Genomic DNA, 24,280 nt, shown 5'->3' on the forward strand with positions numbered 1-24,280 from the left:
TTCCTAGAAAAAATAATCTAGGTGTTTATTTACTAGGATTTTTTTTTTTTAAGGTAGAATAATTTTCACATTTCAAATGAAAATTTAATTTTAATTTACTTGTAAAAGAAAAACACAAGTAAATTAGAATCCTAGGAATCCCAACTCTCGATGCTTTTATCTTTAGCGAGGCTCTAGTGGCGAAAGCAGACCTATTTGTATATCCACCTTACTAATGTAACCAAAGGTTCCAATATTGAAAGACAACATAAATAATGACATTCACTATTAATCTTGAATGTTGATACAAGGAAATGGTCAAACTTTGAGGACTCTCTCAACCCAAGGTGGGGGGACTCACTCAACCGTAGAGAATTCACTCAATTCTTCAACACAAGCGTGCACAAGCAAAAAACTATCTTCCACATTATGACCCCCTTCCATGATGGGATTACATGTATATAGAATGAATATTAGAAATAGAGGAATATATATATATATATATATATATATATATATATAGAGAGAGAGAGAGAGAGAGAGAGAGAGAGAGAGAGAGAGAGAGAGAGAGACGTTAGAGAGGGAGAGAAGAGGGGTGGGGGTTGAACAATCAAAAGCATTAACGTTGAGGCTTGGGCTTCATCATCCTCCCCTGCTTGAGAAGTACTCATCCTTGAGTTTGGATCACCATAATATGGGTAGAGATTCGGGATGATAAAAATAGGACTAATATTCATGCCTTCAAGCAACTTAATATGGTAGGCATTAGGTCATATTTTCTTAATGATGCAATAACGACCAATGTTTTTTTGCTTTGAGTTTATTATATGTACCACTTGGGGATCTCTCTTTTCAGAAGTATACCATCGTCATCCTCTTCCAATTCCACATGGTGTCGATGAACACCTGCATGTTCTTTGTATTGATCATTGACTCTTTGGAGTTGGGTTTGAACTTGCGCTTGGATTTTATGAGTATGATTTGCAAGCTCTTCTGCTTCTGGATTTCTCTTATTAGGATTCATAATCGGAACACGATCTAAAATGTGACTATGGCTTCTTCCGTACACTATCTCGAAGTAACATTTTTTAGTAGATCGATACTTGAACTAGTGTAGCCAAAGCTTGTGGTAGAATCAAGTTCAATTGACAAGGATTGTCACCTACAAAGCAACAAAACAAATCACAAAGTGACATATTCATAACCTCAGTTTGACCATCAGTTTGTGAATGATAAACACTTGAAAATTGTAATTTAGTTCCCATGAGTTTCTACAAGGTAATCCAAAAGTGACTGACAAATAGAGTGTCACGATCCAAGATAATTGTCCTAAGAACACCATGTAGTCTCACTATTCTTTGAAAAATAGTCTCGCTACATTTGAAGCATTGGTGGTATTCTTGCCATGAATGAAATGAGACATTTTTTTTAAAGCTTATCTACCACCACAAAAAATAAAATCAAAACCTCTTTGAGTTCTTAGGAGTCCTACAATAAAATTCATGCTCAAGTCTTCCCAAGGGTGATTTGGTATAGGTAATGGGTAATAAAGCTCATGATTTTGAGTCTTTCCTTTGGCCCTTTGGCAAACCATACATTGCTTAACATATCTTTCCAAATCATGCTTTAATTTGAGTAGAAAATAACGGTCTACCAATGTTAAAATTTTGTCTCTTCCAAAATGGTCTCCTAAACCACCATTATGTAATTCGGAGAAGACATAAAGCCTTAGAGACCCATTTGGAAGACAAAGTTGATTTTCCTTAAACAAATATCCATCAAGAATGTTAAAATTGTCACTTCTATTATTCTCACATTCTTCCCACATTTTTGCAAAATATGGATCATTTTGTTACTTTTCGGTAAAATATCAAATCCAATGAGTTCATAAGACAATGTTTAGGATAAAGAGCATCAGCAACTATATTCTTTGTACCGAATTTATGATGAATTACAAAATTAAATTCTTGAATGTATAATATTCATTTTGAATGCCTTGAATTCAATTTCTTTTGAGAATTTAAGAACTTTAAAGGCTAATGGTCGATACCAACGGGGGTTGGTCCAAGTGGTAAGCAGCTTGGTTCGCTTAAGCAAGGTTTCGGTATCGAATCCTTGTGGATGCAAAAATTCCCCGCTGGGAGACTCACCCACCACAGCCAGGTGTGCGACGCGGGTCGAACACCAATTTATAAACCGGGGTTGCCAAACAACCAAAAAAAAAAGGCTAATGGTCGGTACACAAGACAAACTCTTTGTGAATCAAATAATGACATCAAAATCGAAAAGTTTGCACAACTGCATAAAATTCAAGGTCATAAGTAGAATAGAATCTTTTGGCATCATTAAATTTATAACTAAAGTAAGCTACTGGGTGACCCTTTTGGCTTCAAATAGCTCTAATGCCTAATTGTGAAGCATCACAGTCAACCTCAAATACTTCTTCAAAGTTAGGCAAAGCAAACATTGGAGCTTCGGTTAAATTTTGTTTAATTAGTTTAAAACTTTTATTAGCTTCCTGGGTCCAAATAAAAGACTTAGATTTAAGGCAATCGGTTACCAGAGCAATAATAGTACTAAAATTTTTCCCAAACCGTCGATAAAATGTAGCCAAACCATGGAAGCTACTCACTTCAATTAAAGATCGAGGAATTGGCCTATTCACAATTGCCTTGATATTTGCTTCATCTGCTTTAACCCCTTACAAAGTGATAATAAAACCTAAGAATAAAACACTTTTGACTAGAAAAGAACATTTAATGAGTTGTAAATATAATTTTTCTTTTTGTAAAACCTCAAAAATTTGACGTACATGACTAACATGTTCATCACAAGAAAAACTAAATATGAGAATATCATCAAAACAACAACAAAAAAAAAAAAAATTCAATAAAATGCCTAAGCACTTTAGTCATCAATCTCACAAAAGTATTTGGTGCATTGGATAAGCCAAATGGCATCACAAGTCATTCATAAAGTCTGTCCCATGTCTTGAAAGTGGTTTTCCATTCGTCACCAAGTTGGATGCAAATCTGGTGAAAAGCATTTTAAAGATAAAATTTAGAAAATATTTTTGTAGCATGCAACATATCGAGCATATCATCTAATCAGGGAATGAGAAACATATATTTAACTATAATTTTATTTATTACTCTACTATCAACATACACCCTCCAATATCCATCTTTCTTTGGAGTAAGAAAAGTGGGAAGGGCACATGGACTCAAACTCTTTTAAATAAACTCTTTTTTTAATAACTCTTCAACTTGCCTTTGTAACTCAGCATGCTCGGTTGAACTCATCCTCTAATGTGGTAAATTTGGTAATGTAGCACCCGGCACCAAATCAATTCGATGTTGGATGTCATACATTGGTGGTAACTTGTCTGGAAGATCTTCCAATGCTATATCGGAGAACTCATTCAAGAGCTCTGCTATACACTTAGAATTGTCTATTTTCTTCTCTATTTCACATGTATGTCGTCTAACAAAAGCATATGTCATAGAATTATTTTCTTTGCAAGCTTAATCGAAAATTTTCAAAGATAAGAAATTATGTTTTTCATCTTTTGAGGTACCATGAGAAAGAACATTTTTCGATGGAGTCAAACAAATATTTCTTTCCATTCAAGACAAATAAATGTGTTCTTTTTCCCATTATGATTAATTTTCCTATCAAATTGCTAAGATCTACCAAGTAAAATATGACAAATATCTGTAGGAAACACGTCACACCAAATTTCATCAAAATAAATACCGATGGAGAATTTAATTAAACATTTATCTCTAACAGAGACTTCACTTCCCCTTTTAAACTAAAAGATGTGACAAGGGTTAGGATGTTTATCACAAGTCCAATTTAATTTTTAAACCATTTATTTAAAAATCATATTTTCACAACTTTCGGAATCAATTAACACTAAACATTTCCTTCCATAAACATTGTAATAATTATGAAAAATATTGTTTCTTAGACATTGGTCATCTTCTAAACACTTAAGTGCGTCAAAACACATTTACTTACAAGGTTTTCACCCTCACTATCGGGATCACAATACTCTTGAAGGATGACATCTTTTTTCTCATTTTTATAGGCAATTTCATTACCATCGTCCTCATTCAAATTAATTCAATTTTCTTTCTTTTTAATAGAACAATAAAATGACAAATGACCCACATCCCCATATCGATGATACACATTAAAATTTTCTTTACCCTTATTTTAGTCTTTGATCATAGGTTTTGGCTTTCATCACTTCTTAGCCTTGAATAGTTCTTCGTAATAATTTTCTCTCTTATAGTAATATTGGGAGCCCTCTCAAGCCACCTAGAATAATTCATCTTCAATTTTTCTTTGACTTTGATGGTTAATTGGTGAACTTTATCAAGGGTGTTCAAATGGTGTAAAGCAATCTCATTTTAGATAGAAAGCTTTAAACCACTGACATATCTAGCCACCAATTGGCCATCATTTTCTTGTAAATCAAAATGACATAAGTGTTTGAAAAATTCTTTGGTGTAATCATTCACACTTTGGTCATTTACTTGCCGAAGATGGTGAAAATTTTTATATAAAGTTTGAAAGAAATCAAGAAGGAAAAATATATTCGTCTAATCTTTCTTTCATATCCTCCCAATTGTTAATTGGGCGGAGTCCTCTCTTTTCTCAACTTTGTTGAAATTGTCGACACCAAATCAAAGCATGACCATTAAGTTTTGTGGCAACAAAATCAATATTTCTCTCTTTAGATAATTCTTTCCATTAAAAAAAAGTTTCAATAGAAACAATCCAATCAACAGAGTTCGAGATCGAGTTTATGATCAAAATCGTTTACGTCTTCTAGTATACCTTTATCGAATTGCTCCAAAGCTCATGCTAACCACTCAATTGCCCAAAGTGTTTGTGGAAGCACTCGCTAGGATTGAATGGACGTAGAATTTGAAGAGCCATCACGATCCTCACTTTAGCGCTCCTCCGGGATGTGAAAATTTTGGTCTACGTCTATTAAAATGTTGTTTGGTGAGTGTTAGAAGCCATAGCAGGAAGTCGGTACAAAACCTCTTGCATCATTTGTTGGTGGTTTTGATTTGCTTCTTTCAATTGATTCACCTCATTTCATAATGCAATTTTTTGCATTGTTGACATGCGAACATTCACCCTCCTTGGCATGATGCGTCTAAATCGAACATTGCTCTGATACCCATTGATATAGTCAAAGGTTCCAATATTGAAAAACAATACAAATAATGATCTTCACTATTAATCTTGAATGGTGATACGAGGAAATCATAAAACTTGGGGACTCACTCGACCCAAGGTGAGGACTCACTCAACCCTAAAGGATTCACTCAACGCTTCAACACAAGTGTATACAAGCAAAAAACTATCTTCCAAATAATGACCTCCTTCCATGATGGGACTACATATATAGAATGAAAATCAGAAGAGAGAGACGCTAGAGAGGGAGAGGAGGGGTGGGGGTTGAACGGTCAAGAGCAGTAATTGCTCTTGATCATTGGGGCTTGGGCTTCATCACTTGCAAGCCTGAAATTACAAACGTCAAAGGACAAGACCATTCATGCGTTCATGCGAAATGAGCACATTGATGAATGTATATTTACAATACAATACAATATATATATATGCTAACAGTGGGTCTATTGACAAGGCATGTGAAGTTCCTAATGCAATATGTTATGCTATGAGTCCTAGGTCATGGAATTCCATAAACATGCACTTAAATAAAATAGGTTGGTTTATAAATTTTAAAAAAAGTTTTCATTAATTTTACACCCAACCAAACATGCAACTTGGAGAAAAAGAACATTTCACTGTACTTCATTTGCAACCAAATAACATAAAAGGAAGATATAATTTCTTTCTCTTCCCTTTCTCATTCCCCTTGCAACCAAACATACTCTTTGGTTTTTTGAAGGGTGCATAATGGTGTTAAAACACTTTCTTCAGGTCAATCCTCAGATCCCTTTCACCAAACAAAAAATTTCCTTGGATCCCTTCTATACTTGGACATTGTGGAGGTCAACAGTAGCTGATCTTTCCATTTTTCAATCCGGAATGATTTTGATTCAGAGTCTATCCCTCGTGGCTCTCCATCCACTTTAGAGGTAAAGGTCGATTGTACTATTTAAAAAAACAAAAAACGAAAAAAAAAAAAAAGAAAGAAAGAAGAGAAAAATTAGTATACAAATAGTATCACATAATTCCCAAGAAAGAGGTATCTTATCAGAAGTTGTATGAACTCCCTGTCATTTGATCACTCTTCTTGATCAAGAAGAGAGAACACTACTCAATCAAACCTAAACTATGGTCTTCCATTTGCACTTGATTTCATCTCCTTCTCATCTGCCTAGTGGCTCTTAAACGTTTGCAGTTTTGGTGCTGAGCTTGCTAGAAAATCAGCCACTGGGTACTGAAACAATGGCTGATTTTCCAACCTATTGAATTCAGATATCACTGAAGCACCATCCATCTCTGTCTAACCGCCATAGGATCTTCTTCTTGTTCACTAACATTACTACTGCTACAGATCACACTCCACCCAAAGATTATTGATTGGTAAATCTCTTGAATTTTCAAGACCCAAATCAAGGCTTCCACTTCAGCTTCGAAATCAATGATAAGGTTATTTGAGCCGCTTCATCCCCTATCCACGCACCTGCACCTGCCGTTCCTGGGTTCCCCAGAGAGCCTTCTTCAATATTCAACTTGAACTACCCCCTCTTGAGGTTTCGTCCAAGTAACTTCTGATGGATCCTTAGGCTGTTTTATTAGAGCATTTTAATGCCCATCCTTCCAGCCTTAATCAGGTCACTTTGAGACAACACCCTTCCAGCTGTCGTAATACATCCCCTATATAACTCCTTTTGGATACATTTGAACGTCCAAGTAGCTATTTTTCTCCCTTCAAATCTCAGATTACTCCTTTCTAGCCATAAGAAATAAGGAACAAGAATGCTCAGCCATCTTAAACTCAGGCTGTGTTGATCTGGATCTTCACAATCTGAAAAGATTTTCCACATGATTAGCTTTCCCAAGCAACACTAAAAGCCTCTATAATAGATCTCCAAACCGAATAAGAGTAGTTGGATTGAATCAAGAAATGTTTTAAGTTCTCTTCAGCACCTTTACACAAATCACATCTTTGAAACAAACCTGGCCTTCCGTCCTTGCAGCTGATCATCAGTTTAGAGATCTTCCTCAATAGCAACCTCCATCCAAATAAACTTTGTTGAGGAACCAAGTCTGATTTCCATAGCAGGTTATACCACCCTACCATTGCATGTTTCTTTCACACATACTCCCATGTGGACGTAACCATATATGAATTCACCATCTGATGTTAAACATCAATGAAAAATATACTTCGCCCCACCTCCTGGTATTTACGAGGTACGTGCGAGTTCCACCACAATTTAAATACTTTAGACACGGCAGTGCAAAATACCCAATCTGTATCTTCAATCAAATCTGCTACATGAGCTACACTTTCATGAAAAGCATCATGTTCTAGCTGCGTGCACACGATAATAGCAAAGGAACCAAGCTACTGGACAGTCGAAAGTTTTGTTTTCTCACCATTCTCTATCGACCACCCCCCGACATTCCATCACTGGTGCTACACCTTCTTCAGATCCGGGAGAAGAAGGTACTTTGTAGCATTTTCTTAACGGAGCTGTCCTTATTCAAGAACCCTGTAAGAACTCATTGATTATTGACGGCTTATGTTTTGTCTTCCACACCAACCTACTCAAGCATGTTTTGTTCACGTCTCTCAGTCTACCTCGTGGATCACTGGATCTTAATCATTTCTCAATACCATTACGTTTTTTTATATACTTAATTTCCTATGTTATCCAGTAGACACTTTTTCTCCAAATTAGCTGCCAAGGATTTATCATTTTTCACTTCTAAATCCCAGTTAATATCACTTTGTCCCAAAGGACCTTGGTTGATCTTTGTTCTGTGTTGTGTGGAAATATGGCTAATCCATCCGATACATTTTCTTTTTATGGGACTGGCTAAGCATATTCGAGCTACAAGGCCTCTGGGATTGAGAACCGGGTCTTCTCCTATAGATCACTGCTACATCTCTGTCACTCTTACTCATCAGTAAGTCTTTTAATCAACCTACCCTTTGATGGCTGTTCCCAGTTGTGATCAGAATTTGTTATTTTAGCTGATCTCTTAGAAACAAAATTTTTCATGACAAGAAGTAACCTGACCGGATGTTGCCTCATGTTTATAACTGGTTGTATGATTTACAAACCAAACCACCTAGTGTAGGTCTTGTTGATCAATTTAATTGTTTGTTTTTTTGGATGAATATCAAGTTAATAGTTTTATTGGTTCCTCTAATCTTTCTCATTATAGGTCGTTTGATCTGTTACTTTTCAGAAATTTGTTGTGTGCAACATCTCATAATTTCACCTTTAAAAATAGAGATTTTTACGTGTGGGTCCCCTTAGTAGACCGCAAATTAATGTTGGGTCCCATTAGTGCAATATATTACATGTGGGTCCTAACCAGACTAACAGCATTGATTGTCGTTAAATATAAACAAATTTTAAACGTAGAGGGACCAAAATGCCCTTCAGGTTATTTAATACATTGTGTTATTAACTTATTATATTTTTTTTCTTTTTTTAGATATATTATTTTTTTCACATTAACGCTTAATGACCAATTATCTATTTTTAAAACCATATATTAACAAAATGTATTAAATAACCTGAGGGGCACTTTGGTCTTTTCACATTTGAAATTTGAATATACTTAACGGCAGTTGACAGTGTCAGTCTTCTTGGGACCCACACGTAATATATTGCATTTAGGGAACCCAACATTAGTTTATGGTCCACTAAAGGGACCCACATGTAAATCACTCTTGGGCAGCCCCACCCTAACCCCCTTTAGGGACCCTCCTACAATAGAACCTTCTCTACCTCCTTTGCCTGGCACTTCATTCGATCACCTTCCCCCAAGGTCCCTAGGTCAAAGCTTGTCTAGTTCAAGGTTTGCATCCCCAAATCCTTCAATGTCTGGAGAGCCCTTACCCTCTACCTCCCCACCCTTCCTCATCCATTGCTATATCCCAGCAACCCCCCCCTTTATCGCATCCTTTGCAGTTCCGACCTAGAAACCATCCTCCCCCCCCCCCCCCACTTCTCCTGCCCTCTAACAAAACTCACTTGGCTTCTAACCCTGCCTTCCATTTGGCACTACTGCAAGTGTCCCGCCCCTTTGACCTTGAATGTGCTTGGATTATCTCTTGTTTCGGTGGTTCCTCATCGTTGACTATATTGGCTAGCTTGTCTTTGGTGCATATTCCTCCAACTGTTGGTTAGAGCATAACCTTCGCAGATGATCCTCCAAATCTCACTCCATCGATGCACTTTGGAAGGCCATCTGTAAGGACGTCTACCCTAGGCTAGCTTCTCCCCTCCCCCAAACCCTTGTAGATTCCCCAAGGCACATTGTTGTTACCTAGGACCTAGATCCTTCTATTTTGATCCAGGCGCACAGTCCCCTAGCTGTGCCATGTGCCCCCCCCCCTGTCTTTTCTTTTCAGTTGTTTAATATATTTATTAATCATTCAAAAAAAGATCAAGTTGGGTACACAAAATTTCTATTTCATTTTTGGATGAGGTTTTCCTTATCATTAACTCAGGTTGGACATTGATGAGTATTCAGAAGGGACTAGATCATGCACTATTTCTATATTCACATACAGAAAATAAGGTGTATTGGACAAGCTGTTCTTAAACTCCAACTAAGGCCCATTTAGTGTAAAGCTAAGATCAAAGATGACTTCACACCAATTAAACCCACAAATCAGAGAACTAGAAACAACAAAATAGAAACAAAAAGACAAGGGAATAAAGAATGATAACAGATGGATTTAGCTCTCGGCAAAGCTCCTTCAGCCCAAAGTATTTAGCTCTCAACAGCAAGGCCCTCACCCTTCTTATCACTCAAGCATGAGACAAGAAAATAAACTCAAAGCAGAGACTCATTAATCAATTTCACAAAATCTATAGGCTGAAAAGAGCCTATTACATGTTTATAGAGTGCTATTTAACACTTGTTCTCTAAGTTACCTTGAATATTGAAACTACTAGATCTTGGCAAGCTAGCTAATATAATCAGCAATGACAAAAATAAAAACTTCTTACTTCTGATTTTAGACTTTCAGTAACCAATAAAACCAAAAACTAAGGAATCAACAAATTTATTAACTTTTGAAAAGGTTTCTAGTATGTCTTCAATCTTCTTAAAAGATCTTGACATGATCTACTCTTGGCCCCACAAGAGCTTTAAATAAGATTCCATCAAGGCCCAAAAAGAGCTATGACATTTTTCACATGAACAGTTTTTTGTGTCTTTTTAATCCTTTTAGAAGACCCGTTGGAATGATTTGACCTGGTGCAATTGATCCGTTTGAGTCTGGTGGAGGCCAGCCCAGGTTCTACATCAGCATTGGCCTCTTCCTCTACTTCCTACCTTTTTGTCTCTGCTGAAGGTTTCAACATGCATCTTATTGTTTATGGGATAAAACCCTTTTCAACTGTTTTAGAGGATTGGCAAATGCTGCTCTTGTTCAGCAGAGAAGTATTACCATTTCTTATATTGCCATAAAAATTCTTCTATTTTTGAAGCTTCAACGGGTTGTCTTTTTATCAGGTTAAGAAACAAAAACTAGATACACCAATAGAACCAACAAATCAAAGTACAGGTAGTAGGTATTTGTCTTTTATTATATGTCCATCAAACAATACATTACTTGGTTCAAAAGCTACATACAACTGCTACCAATACAGTTTATGCTAGCTATGATATCTCATTATGGGGAAGGATGCACCAACATATTAATAAGAATCACAGGAGACAAAATCAGTATCAGGAAGACACTCAACTTAGCCATAGCATCGGATGGGATCATTGCAGCCTTTCTCAGCTGACTGTTTGAACCCAAATCGGCCACCTTTCACAAGATACTGCTGGTGGTATTCCTCTGCTCTGTAGAACTTCTTTGCTGGGAGAATCTCAGTTACAATCTTCCTGTTCAAGAGCTTCTGCTGATTTTCAATTGACTCCTGTGCTGCTTTCTCCTGCTCGGGAGTGTAGTAGTATATTCCTGATCTGTATTGTGTCCCCACATCATTCCCCTGCCCATCAAGCAATATCCAAAGAGTCAGAAGATGAACCAGATAAAATTAACAAAACACTAGACAGTTCCAAAAAGACAGTTGCCTCCCAGCACCCAGACCCTCCCAAATTGGACAATGCTATTGCTCTCAAAGTCAATGCCATATAAAAGTCTGAATGTAAACAAGCTATGATTAAGTAGAGTGCTGATTATGCTCCTACTATCAGATCTTGGCACTGAGGGTAGACTACACGCATAGAAATTATGTATGCGTGATGATTGTACATATGCATTGCTGTATTAATCTAAAATTGATAGTGGGAAAGGGCTCACAAGGAATCAAGAACCAGACTGCAAAGGGGAATGTGAATGATTTGGCAAACTAATAGTCCAGGTCAGTGGTGGATTTCAGGATCAGCGCTTCAAAGTAGAATGATTCATTCAGCTTGGAGTTCTCCCCTGGCGGTTGACAATTTTCCTCATTTCTTCCTCTTTGGTCGGTCTGTATGTCTCTATGATCCTCAAGGTGGAGTGGGACATTTGTGTAGAGCAAGAAAAACTCAGAACCCAAAATTACAAGGAACTTTTGGTCAACAACGTAAAACAGAAAGGAAATAATTTCTGACATCATGAGAAACGGGACATAATTCTCTCTCTTTTTTTCTTTTTCTTTTTTTTTTTTTTTTTTTTTTTTTTTTTTTTTTTTTTTTTGGGGGGGGTTGGGTGGAATGAGGTGGCAAGCGTAAAAATCTCCATGGGACTGATGCTAGACGCTACAAGCTGAGGAGTGAGGATCAATACAGAGGCAGTCCAGGCACACAGAAGTCTAGCAGGACATGCAGGCAAATCAGTGGACAATGGCCCCCATCCCCGACTAAGAACAAGTTTCATTGTGGACTGACTGACATGCAGACACTTTGCCTAGAAAAGTCTCAAAATATAAATATGTTCATGAAGGCAGAAACAGGCTGCTGCCGCGAATCATGTCAGCCAAAAATGTGATTTGGACTCGGCTGGGTTGAAATTGGTCTACCATTAGCTTGAAACTTACTTGATATTGGATGACATGTAACACATCATACTGTAAAGCTAACTCCAAAGGATGTTAAAACATAGGTTACATCCAATTTTACATTTTACGTTTTACACACAGATTGGGACCCCTTAGAGGTTCCAACCAGGGAGCACGGAGATCCCAACAGCGCATAGTTTCTCCTCCAAAATGACCTCTCCGGTCGGGGAACGCATTAGATATTTACCTAAACCGGTAGGTCCTTGAGCGGATCCCACGTTAGCCCCAAGACGTTGGTCTCTAACTAGAAAAGTAAATGCTTAAGCTTGAGAAGCTTCTGGCCCGGTGGGCCCGTAAAACTCAAAAAATGCAAGAAAATATCAAATTCAAATAGTCTCCTAGGTTTGGCCTGGCCTGGCCCAAACAATATAGACTACCCTTGGCTCTACCAACAGCCTGGCCCAAGCTCAGGGTAGGCTGAAATTGGCTGGCCTGGTCTGACAAACATATGAAAACAAGAAGCAGTCCCAATTAAAATCTCAAGATATCTCAGGAAATCTATAGCAAATAGAAAACTCGAGCAACTCAGACATACCTATAGCGCAGATGAAAAGAAGTTGACATCAAGTAAAGTATATGCATGAATATACACAAAACAAAGGATATATAATACACATCATGCATATCAATTTTTTTTTCTTTTTTCTTTTTTTGATTCTTTCTCTTTTTTTTTTTTCTTTTTTTTTTGGGGGGGGGGGGGGGGGGGAGGGGGTGTTGTGGGGGAAGAATTCAGCTTAGGCCTTGGACTACCACTTGGAAAGGCTTAGGAGGACAAAGGCTAACCAACCAGACCAAAGGCAACACTGGAGGTCAAAACACTGCGTGAGGCCAGTTGACCATCTGAAATATTGAGCCAGGCAGGGCCAGCCCAATGCTCAGACTTCTGAGGTCAATAAAAAATAAACAGTATAATTACTCCTTTCTCAGATTCTAACAAAGGACTGCTGACTGGCTCTCCCAATTCCAACATTATTATCATGGTCAATATCCAACGTTTGTCTAAAGTAGCTAAGGCAAACAACAACATTATATATGTTACCTTAGGTAGTATAACTGTTATTTGATGTACAACCATAGAAACAAAACACTGGAATTTATTCCAGCTCAGCCCACAAGGAAGGCCCAACTCTATGGTACCAATATGTACCACATGGCAGGTTGGGCAGAGCCCAGATTTTCTGGATTGGTAGGGCCTATGACCATTACTTAAAAGAAAATTGATAGATAAATGCCTAAACAAAAGTGTATGGAGACAGAACTCTTGAAAAGAAATGCTTGACCATAAATGGACACTGGACTCAAGTAAGACTCCACGGAAGCCCATCTATCCAACGCCAGAATTGCAACAGCATCCTTCCACGTGGCACAATTGATGGACCATTAGGAAGGCATTCCTACAGAGGACATGGAAAGAACCTCCATGCTTCCACCATATAATAATTTTCACCTCAATTATTGTGCACAATCTAACTCAATTCATTTATCCCATGTACACATTATCAGTTACTGCAGAATCCGTATATCCTAAGAATATGTTTAAGCATACAAGGATCGTGTACATTTTATTAACCATCCATTCCCTGAATCTGACATGGCCCATCATTACATGAAAATAATCATAATTCTCAGCATCGTTCAAAAGATCTCCATAAAACTGAGATAAAGAGAAAATATGCAATAGTTAGCTATTTTTAGTCACGCTTATAAATCAATCGTCTTATGCACTTCAATTGTACTCTACTCCCATGCTGCAACTTGCATTATCTAACACACAATACTGGACACTCAAATAACCTGTTGGACAGACAGTGCAAATCTCTTAGAACCTATACAATCCTCTGTTTTGCGAGTCTAAACCACAAATGCAACATACAGACTGGATTTCAATTGAAGTGCCACAGAAAAATGTGCAGTAAACCAAAAATTATAATTCTTGGGGTAGAAAAGTATCTTATAAGGGTCTTAATACAATCTTCCATAATATAAGCCTCCTTTGTCTTCAAAGTTCCCACAATTTGAGCAACTTTTTTGTTACTTCAAGAGTTCCCTCAAGTTAGCATTTTTAATATTTCAACAAAATACCTGAAATAATCAGGTTTTTCTGATTGAGCCGGCACTCATTTGTCATGCCTAGCAGCTCAATCTCTGTCATATTTTGGAAACAATAAAACACTGACTGACTTTTCTGTAAGGCAAATCCCCTAAAATTAGAAAACTTGCCAAAGAATACCGGACCCCATTTTGTTCCTAAAACTCTTCAGCTGATGCCATTGAGCTTCCCACTCTTCCATCACCAGTTGATCGTCTTAACAAGGGAATGTGGTTGGACAATACCTATGTAGCTACCCTGACCAAAGATGTAATGCAATGTCATAAAAGAAGTTCATTTACAAAACTAAAAGTGTACTGACAACCACAACAAAATTTTACCCTAAGAATGCACAGAAAAATACATGAGTGAAAAATAAGGTGTATATATGGGTGTCCAGAAACAAAACCAGTTAAAACCAAACAAACCGATTATCTATCAGGCCGTCATTAGTTTTGGGGTATTACAGTACTGCCGGACTGGACTGCACCAGGCCTACCAAATTAAATGAATGAAACCAGAAAGATACTGAACCCAATAAAAGAAAACCAAACTGGAATTGGACTGAAACCAAAACCAAGCTTTTCACTTATCAGGGAAGCCTCAGTTTGGCCCAGTTCAGCTGAGAAACAGTTCGTTGGTTGAAAAACTGAGCTAAACTGACTGTCTGACATCCCTAGGTATGCATATCAGATACAGCCAGCAATGCACATGACACTAACTTTTTTACCAAGCCTATGGTCTTGCACGAAATGCCAACCATTTTAAAAGGGAAATTTTCAGTACCACTCCCTGAGTTACTAGAATTAATGCCACCCCAAAAGTAATCAAATTATCAACCAGACCCTCTACTCCTAGCACTGTTACACTTGTTCACCCATTAGACAATCATACCCAATATCTCAAATTTAAAAAGATCCACCACTGAACCTTGTCCTTCAATCAGTGGAAGAAGTTGCATTTTTGGAGAGGTTCCAATTTGGGAGTAAAGCCAAGCGTCATCCAGGTAAGTTCTACCACTCCTTTTTCCCCTTCCGTCGTTGTACCTGAGAGAGAAGAACCAGCAAGCTTCATTTCTCTTCCAACTTTTATCTGGCTGCATCTTTAGAACCAGCATGTCTTGAAGCGTAGTTAATACCAGAAGTGAAATGAAAACATATTTTCATACATTTGCGCTGTGACCAAGGAACAAAATTCGAGGGAAACTCAAGTTTCGACCAAGTAAAAATGGGAAACTTAGGTGGAAACCTGGTAAATTTCGAAACCAAGGATTTTTTCGTGCAAGTTTCGACATCAAGTTTCAACAGGTTTTAGGGAGTGTTTTGGGGTCGGATTCTGCATTAAGCTAATTAGAGTATAAAGAACACATTGGCACAGCATTTTGCTAAAAAAATCAATGTAGATATGTCATTCAAAATACATAACATCAATATAGAGTCGACCGAGAAATACACAATAAACTTAACTACATAAGTACATAACATTCAATATATGACTTCTAACTTGTAACTTAACTCAATTCAAAACATCAAATAAACTCGAAACATCAAATACAATGTAACTAACAATAAAAATAAAAGGAAGCACAACTCACTAACTCAATGCCAAGAGGAGTGCCTCGGTGGATCCATCCCGTGACTTGAGTAGTACTATGCCTGTAACATCCTCTCCTCTAAGCAACAAACACAAACATCCCATGACATGTGATGCCTATGGTTGTCAAGGTAATCGAAAACTGCAACTCTATAGGTCCAGTCATCAACATGCATAAGATATCTAATATGAGGGAATATGCAGTACGGACAGGGAAGTCCTGATTCAACCTCAGGGGATAGGGGGTAGGGGTTGTGGTTGCACGCCAAAGATCTGCTCCTCAAACGTTTGTGCCCCTAGTTAGCATCCATATAAGTTGCACCCCTGTGCACGTATACCGTCCTCCCGTCAAACGCTGGATAATAAATCCTAGTTTGTTCCACTAGTCTATGTCTCCCATAATCATGAGGAAACACATGCCCATCAGATGCATGACCATAAGCCCAGAAGAAGATGCAGCACTCTCCAACCACTCTCGGCTGCTGCTGCCGATAGCCAGCATCTGGCCGTGGAGCCTTTTGACTCATCTAGACTCATAAATCCCATAGAGCCTGCCAAGCTATTCACATTCGTAGGGGATGATAAGAACCGTACGATGAGGTGTCATCCTCATACCCATGTCTATGTTGCTTCCCTTTCCCCTTCCGACTGTAGGTGGAAGTACGACCTTGAGATGATGGTGGACCGTGATCGACATCCTAGGTAGTGTGGTTGAACTGAGTCTCCCTCGAGAACCTCAATGGCCTTCCCTGTCCCTGACTCTCTCAACTGGGGTCACTGTTGACTCCGGTGGTGGTGGTCTTTCCCTAGGATCAGTCGAATCCTAATCACCAAGTCAATCATCACTCCCACTATCATCCCCACTACCAGGTCTAACATCATCATCATCATCCTGTGTCTGACTAGCAGGTGGCTGCGTAACATCATTATCAGCATCTGACCACACAATATTATCCTCACTAACACTGGATGCATCGGGGTGTAGTACAAAGGGACGACTAGGCTCGGTGTGCACTCTCCCGTCTGTGGCCAAGAACTCATCCACATTAGCTCCCATCTCCCGTGCAATTTGATTGTTGGGTCGACCTCTTGCCTCATCCAACAATGGCTCTCTGACCCACTTTAAAAGGGGCTCGTCCTCATCATCATCATCAATAGCAAAGATGTCAACCAACACAATCTTGTCCCCATTACCTCGACCCTGACCTAGCTTAATGTGCTCATCTCTCAACCTCATATTATAGTGAACATATACAAGATCCTCTAGCCACCTCACCCCCAAACGGTTCCACCTCTTAGAATGTATCAAATTGAATGTGCTCCAGTTACGCTCGCAGCCGGTGGCAGAAGATGTCTAGGAGAGCACTTTAACTGCAATATTAATCAAGTACTCCGAGTCTAACCCGCATCGCAGCCACCACTCAGCTACAAGAAACATAACCAACCAAATTAATAATGCTAAAAATAAATTCTCTGGCCCACTCAAATTGAGTATCTAAGACTTAGACTAAGTAACTAACCAAAAGTGGTGTTCTCCCAAGCCTAAATAGCCACTTAGCAACCAAAGCTACCAATAGCATCTCTAAAAGCCTTTAACTACAATCAATAATTACAATGTTAATGTAAAAAAAAAACAAGTAGTTACCTTAAGTACTAGACTACTAGTCATCTCACAACTCACAACTCACAATCTTACCTCGTTATTAATTAATGTTTGTTTCACCGGATCCGGTTCCAATCTTTCCACTACTTGTTGGACTACCTGAATCAAATCTGTCATCATCCCAAATTCTCTACAGTAATGGTACATGGGATTCAAATACTAGGCTATCAAACAAGCCAACAAATGAGATGGTAAGAAACTATACAACAACATAATAAGTATTAACTACTATGTAATAACATGGAAAATTTAATAACTTTCAACTCACTAGCCATATGTAATGGATGTTTCAACTGCTTCTCCCACCTCTCCTGGATGATATCAAGGAATTTCTGGTTGCCCTTAGGATATACCTTCCTAACCATCTCCATTGCAGCCCATATATGTGGTAAAGTTGGATCCCTTTATTGATCTATCAACTTTAAGACTTTCACCACAGGGTTTAAAAGCTTCACAACAATTTTTAGATTTGCCCAGAAGCTATCACTATCACTGGATATGGTAGCCTCTGTTGCTCTCCCTGCCAGCCAGTGAATCTGACTGGGGCCAATCAAACCACTCTTGCGATGCAAACATCGCACGTAGTAGGTTTTTCTTCTTCTCAAAACTCTTCAAGGCAATCAAATTTGTAGCAAATCTTGTGACCCCAGGCCTCACCTAGTCACCACCACATATCCTCCTCAACATATCCAAAGCATATCCATGGTTATATACGCACGTGGTCACATGTTAAGTCCGTTGAACAACCTTATACACAAATTTGATTTGCCCCATGTCTTTCAACATCAAATCAATACAATGTGCAGCATAAGGAGTCTAGAAGAGCCTATAGCTGGAATTCTTCATCAACTTCATCCCAGCTTTCTTGAAATTGGAGCCATTATCAGTCACAATCTGCACCACGTGCTCGACTCCAACCTCTTTCACCACACTCTTCAGTAACCCATATATGTATTTTGCAATCTTCTTGTAACCAAATGCATCAACAGACTTGAGAAACATCGTCCTCCCATCACAATTGAGCATAAAATTGATGATAGACTGTCTAGTGGGACCAATCCAACCATCACACATCACCCTCACCCTATAGTGCCTCTACATCAGCTTAAGACTATCAATGTAGGTCTTCAAGTCTTCCTTATGCCGTGGGAGATATACATTATATATTTTATATGGGGTTGGCCCAACCACCCCATCTCTAGCACCACTGATCTCATCCATCATCGCCTTATAATAAGGACCCTGTGCAGCATTTGCAGGAACACTGTAATATAATGCCTACTTAGAAAAGGCCATCCCCACCTTCTCCTTCACATTACCCCACATATGCTTTAATTTCATTTGTTTCGTCTATGGCCTCCCAAACAAGTCAGGATCAGTGCGTAGTACCTACACATCAAGATCTATGGCAATGGGTCTAAAAGCAGCAGATGTAGCACTGAGTCTATGTGCAACAAATGTGGCACTAAATCAAAGTTGTGGGGCCCGTGGTAAGGGAGCTGACACTCTGACACTCTAGCTCCTCCTCATACTGGAGTTGCCTCCGCTTGCCCTCTCAAAATCCAGATCTCTAGATGACCCTGCACCCATGGCCCTTTGTGTCCTCCGTATCTCATCAAGTCTATGAGACTCCCTACTCATCCTAAGTACTCTCTCCATCTCTGGCTCTGAGGATGATGCATCATCTGGATCCACATTCTGCTCTCCCACCTCCTCTAAGCATGTTGTCTGGAACTCATCCATCTTTGCCCTCTTCTCTGCCCTCTTCTCTTGCCCTCTTCTCTTGCCCTCCTCTCATATATTTTGCCATTGTCACTTTAACTTTATAAGGGACCGTGCAACATCCAGCCATATTGCGGTCCCCTCCAGCTAGATGGATCTTTAGTCGAGTGGCCCCACCTGATCCAATCTTTTTCAAACAATATTTACACTCTGACTTCTTCCTGTCATTTGTCAGAGGCCTACCATGCTGCCAAGCTATGTCTAACATCATACTTTTGAGTCTCTGACTGAAAAGTTTGTGTTTGATACAACAACAACAACAACAACAATAAGCCTTGTCCCAACTAAATGGGATCGGCTACATGGATTCTTGCCTTCCAATCAATTTTGTTTGAGGACATGCTAGATACAAGGCCTAAGCTATGCATATCCTTTCTCACCACTTCTCTTAAGATTATCTTAGGTCTACCCCTAGCTCTTCTAGTCCCTTCAATCTGAATTATATCACTTCTCCATACAGGGGCATTTATATGTCTCCATTGAACTTGGTTGTGCCACGTCAAACAACTTTCTCGAAGCTTATTACTTATGGGTGCAACTCCCAAACCAACTCTAATATGATCATTCCTTATCTTATCCTTCCTAGTTTTGCCACTTATCCATCTTAGCCTCCTCATTTCTACTAAACTGAGTTTATCTGTATGATTCTTTTTAACAACCCAACAATTTGCACTATACATCATAGCTAGTCGAACAACGGTCCTATAAAATTACAAACAAACATAAAAATCATCATTAAAACACCAACCCAACACTTTAATTTTAACCTAAAGACACCAAACACACATGACAATGTAAACTAAGGTATTCACAAACATTTGAGAGAAAAAAATTACTAATTAAAAATACTTTTTTTAATTAAAATATTTTTATAATAATTATTTAATACAACAAAAATCAGAAAACATAATATAACACTTCAAAAATCAGATTCTATAAATTACATATGTAAATTTACCTTTTAAAGGCAACACATAATAATTTCAACTCAATCCAATATGCTTTGAGCATAAAGCAAATAAAAAAATATAAATTTTTAGGTTTTTTAAAATTTAAAAAAAAAAAATAGTAGAACACTACAAAGATCAAATCCAACAACAACCACTAGTAAATCTACCTACTAGAGACTGGAAAAAATTTTCAAAACATTCCAACACCATTTGACCATGAAAGAAAGGAAAAAATCAAAAAATAGGGAAAACTTAAGTTACCTTGCAACAAAGCTTGAAAACAGTGAAATAATCCATCAAAAAGGGCCGAAATCAACAAAAGAGTGCTTAGAAGTGCTCGAAATGATCCAAAACCATTAAAAATTTGTCGAAATCTAGGGGGAAAATGAGGTCGAAACCTCCTGCTTCTGCCATGAGACCGCGCTCAAAACTCTACTTTTGCAAAGTTTCGATCAAAAAAGACTTTTATAAAATTGAACCAGCTAGTTCAGCCGGTTCGGTTCATATTTTGACTAGGTTCAACCCAATGTCAAAATTTCAATAGTTTCGACCCATGGTCCAACTGGTTTGGTACTCATTTCAACCCAGTGTCGAATTTCGACAGGTTTCAATCGAAACTTGTGACTTTTATTCAGTCCCCTTATTTTTCATTTCAAGCTTCCCAAAATGTGAAATTTTATTCGCAAGTTTCGACCAAATTTTGTTCTATGGCTATGACTTCCCTTTTCAAGCTCACCTTTAAGAGCACCAGTCATGGATTCTCTAATCATCTACTTCGTTTTTTCAGTATCACTCCCCAAGCCCCGCCAATCAACTATTACTACAACCCTGAAAGCACTTCTCAGGCTCTTTATGAGGATTGTTGATCACTTATGATCAGTTTCTTACTTTAAGTTCTTGTTCATCTTGTGATCTCTATAGTCCTTTTAAGAGCTATGACCATGGTAGTAGCAGACTTTCTAGGACATTCACTTGGCCATTTACTTGGAAAGGACAGAAATGGCATCCAGGAGTTCCTATTGCTGTTTTCTTTTATATATCTCTTTTTATATCTAATGGTCACAGCGTACATGCTATTCTCATTTAAAAACTTACCTTTGCATTTATGAGAACAAAGTTCCAGTTGGTTTACTTGCAAGAAATTGGGAAAACAAACTCTTTGGGTTCCTCCTCAAGTTACTGCAGAAGCAACAGAAGAAAATCCGGAACGTCGATTGGTAGAGGAACTATTTATGCACTACAACAACAAGGACAAGCCTTTTCCCAACTATATGGTATCTACTACATGGATCCTTGCATGCAATCAAGCTCTATCGGGGTCATGCTAGATACAAGGCCTAACCTATGCATATCCTTGTTCACCACTTCTCCTCAAATTATGTTGGGTCTGCCCCTAGTTCTTATAATTCTTTCTATTTGGATTAGATCACTTCTCCTTACAGGGGCACGAAAGGGCCTCCATTGAACATGGCTGTGCTACCTGGCTTTCTCTTAAACTTATAATTTATCAGAGCTACTCCCAAACCAGCTCCAATATGATCATTCCTTACCTTACCCTTCCTAGTTTTGCCACTCATCCAATCTTAGCATCATCATTTCTACTAAACTGAGCTATTGAAAACTAAGGTAAACAAAACTAGAAGAATATTAGCAAGTTTCAACAACTCAACGGAGCATTCCTCATAAAACACCAAGAAATACAGCATTCAGTGCAACCAACAAAAGAGCATTTGATAAAGCAGAATAAGCCCAATCGAATTATACAAAAGAATCTATCTCATGTAAAAATTTAAAGAACTAAAAACAAAACTCCCCTACTGATAAGCAAACAATTTCCCAAAAACATCCGATGGTTTACCTGACGATTGAGCGTGGTGGGATCATGCTGAGCCCAGAACACATCGAGCAGAGTGTCAAAACTGCAAACTTTCGGGTCATACTGAACCCGAACAACTTCAGAATGGCTCGTCGTGCCGGAACAGATATCATTGTATGTCGGATTATGTAAATGCCCTTGACTATACCCAACTTCCGTCTTTGTAACGCCAGGGACTCTCTGGAACGCTAGCTCAACACCCCAGAAGCATCCAGCTCCGAATTGAGCGAACAGTTGTCCAGGAGCAGGAATATCATCATCAGGACCTTGAGCTATTGCTGAAGAAGCTGAATCCACGGCGACATCTGAAGCTCGAGTTGCGAACCCCGATGCAAGCTTCCCTAACCAGCTCATGCTGATGGCGGACAAGTGAGAGGGTCTAGAGTTACAAGGAAACGACGATGGCTTAGTAGAGATTCTATACACAGGGAAGAAAGAGGAATTGAAGGGGGAGAAACGAGTGGAAGAAGCGAGCACAGTTGAAGGAAGTGCAGCAGAAGCTAACCCAGTAAGCATTTCTGCGATAACAGTTTTTCTTTTTAGTGTCACAAATTAAGAGAGGCAGAGAAGACGGATGGATGGATGGATTGCATGGACGGAGGGAATGAATTTCTGGAAAGTTCTGTTTCATCATACAAAGGCGAGGGGCGCCAATAATTGCGTTTTTTATAGGCAATTCTTTTGAAACGTTTGGCAAGATATTGGGGACGAAATTTTTATTTTAAAATAATGGTTCCGTTTCACTTAAAAATTTCCGTTTTGTGAATATACTTCAGGAAAAATATGTAATAAAAGGGATTTTATTTGCGGCAGACGCAGTGGCCGCTTGGCTGCCGCCAATGATCCACATTTCACCACGTTTACAAAACAAGATTCAATGATTGGATTAAAAATACGAGGGCATGAATGTAAATATAAATTATTTTTTTTCTTTCAAAGGGTTTTTATTTTAAAAATTTATAAAATCAAACATTTTTCTCCATCTGCCGGACTGCTTCACCGTCGAGGATGAGGATCTCACTAATGTTATATGTTTTCTACACCGACGGTCGCATTTCTGTACAAGGGTATCTACGGCGTGCTATTCCCCATTGAAGAATAGATGAAATCCAAATCAAAATCAATCCATCGCAGCTCTTCTGCCCAAAAAAATATATTTAAGCTTGAAACTACGAAAAAGAATAGATAAACTCAAAAAAATAATTGAAAGTAACGGTACTATAGAAACCCTAAATACATAAACTTATCTCGTCAAACCTTGAAGGCATCTACATGGGATTGACAGTGATTAAGGAAAGGGATAGTGGGGGGTGGCTTCTGGTAGAGAGAAGGTGGGGGCAGTAGTCACCCGTAGAGAGAGGGGATGTGGTGGTTTCCGATGAGATATATGAATAAGATGGCCTAAGGGTTGGTTGTGGGAGGGTAATATAGTCATGACAATCCCTCAAGGCATTAATACATATTGGGTCAACTACTAACAGTGACTAACGGGTAATTTCAATTTTATTGGAATTGAGTTACCAATAAATTTTTCCATTTAAAGAGAGCCTAGAGGTTTCTTTCGGTAAATGAGCCCAGAGTTTAACTCTCACTCAGGGGCCACTAGTAAAAAAAATCATTAGTCCTAACTTTTTTATTTTTTATTTTTTTGTTTGGGTCAACAAAGAGAGAGTTATCTCTCTCCAATTCGCCCCTAAAAAACTGTCACTTTTTATTGGATTTTTTATTTATTTTTGGAACTGAGGTTCATCCATGCCAGCTTGCACGCACCACGATTTACTTCCTCAGGGGGTGAGCTTTTTTAAATTAATGCCGCCGAGTGGGTGCGAACCCAAGACCTCCCCTAGAGAAGTTGAGTCTTTAACCGCTTTAACATATCACCTTTGGCCCTTTTATTGGATTTTTATTTGCGGTAGCTGTGGTTGGTTGCCAGATTTCACCACGTTTACAAAACAATATCTAACGGTTAGATTAAAAATACAGGGTATGAATGTAAATATAATTTTATTTTTTTATTTTTTTACCTTCAAAGTTTTTTATTTCTATTCTAAAAAAGTTACAAAATCAAACCCTTATCTCCGTCTGTTGGACTGCTTCACCGTCTCGGAT

The 24,280-nt window shown here is 38.4% G+C and overlaps 1 protein-coding gene across 1 annotated transcript; it reads right to left on the reverse strand.

Annotated features, from left to right (window-relative positions):
- Nucleotides 1-10,727: 10,727 nt before the first annotated feature.
- LOC149029261 (peptide methionine sulfoxide reductase A1-like) lies at nt 10,728-22,806 on the reverse strand. The gene is made up of 2 exons (XM_089141337.1): nt 22,154-22,806; nt 10,728-11,165 (listed from the first exon to the last, which is right to left on the reverse strand). Exons 1-2 carry the CDS (start codon nt 22,685-22,687, stop codon nt 10,914-10,916), a joined length of 786 nt encoding a protein of 261 aa, XP_088997463.1. The 5' UTR covers nt 22,688-22,806; the 3' UTR covers nt 10,728-10,913.
- Between the last annotated feature and the right edge of the window lie 1,474 nt (nt 22,807-24,280).

The sequence above is a fragment of the Hakea prostrata genome, chromosome 1 (genome assembly GCF_041222555.1).
Source record: "Hakea prostrata isolate BN-2017 chromosome 1, UWA_Hpros_2, whole genome shotgun sequence".
Lineage (NCBI taxonomy): Eukaryota > Viridiplantae > Streptophyta > Magnoliopsida > Proteales > Proteaceae > Hakea > Hakea prostrata.

Excerpts from the sequence above, each read along its gene's own strand:
- LOC149029261 (XM_089141337.1), bottom strand. The coding sequence starts at position 22,687 with ATGCTTACTGGGTTAGCTTCTGCTGCACTTCCTTCAACTGTGCTCGCT. Across the intron at positions 11,166-22,153 it reads CCACCACGCTCAATCGTCAG|GGGAATGATGTGGGGACACA; the intron begins GTAAACCATCGG and ends CTTGATGGGCAG.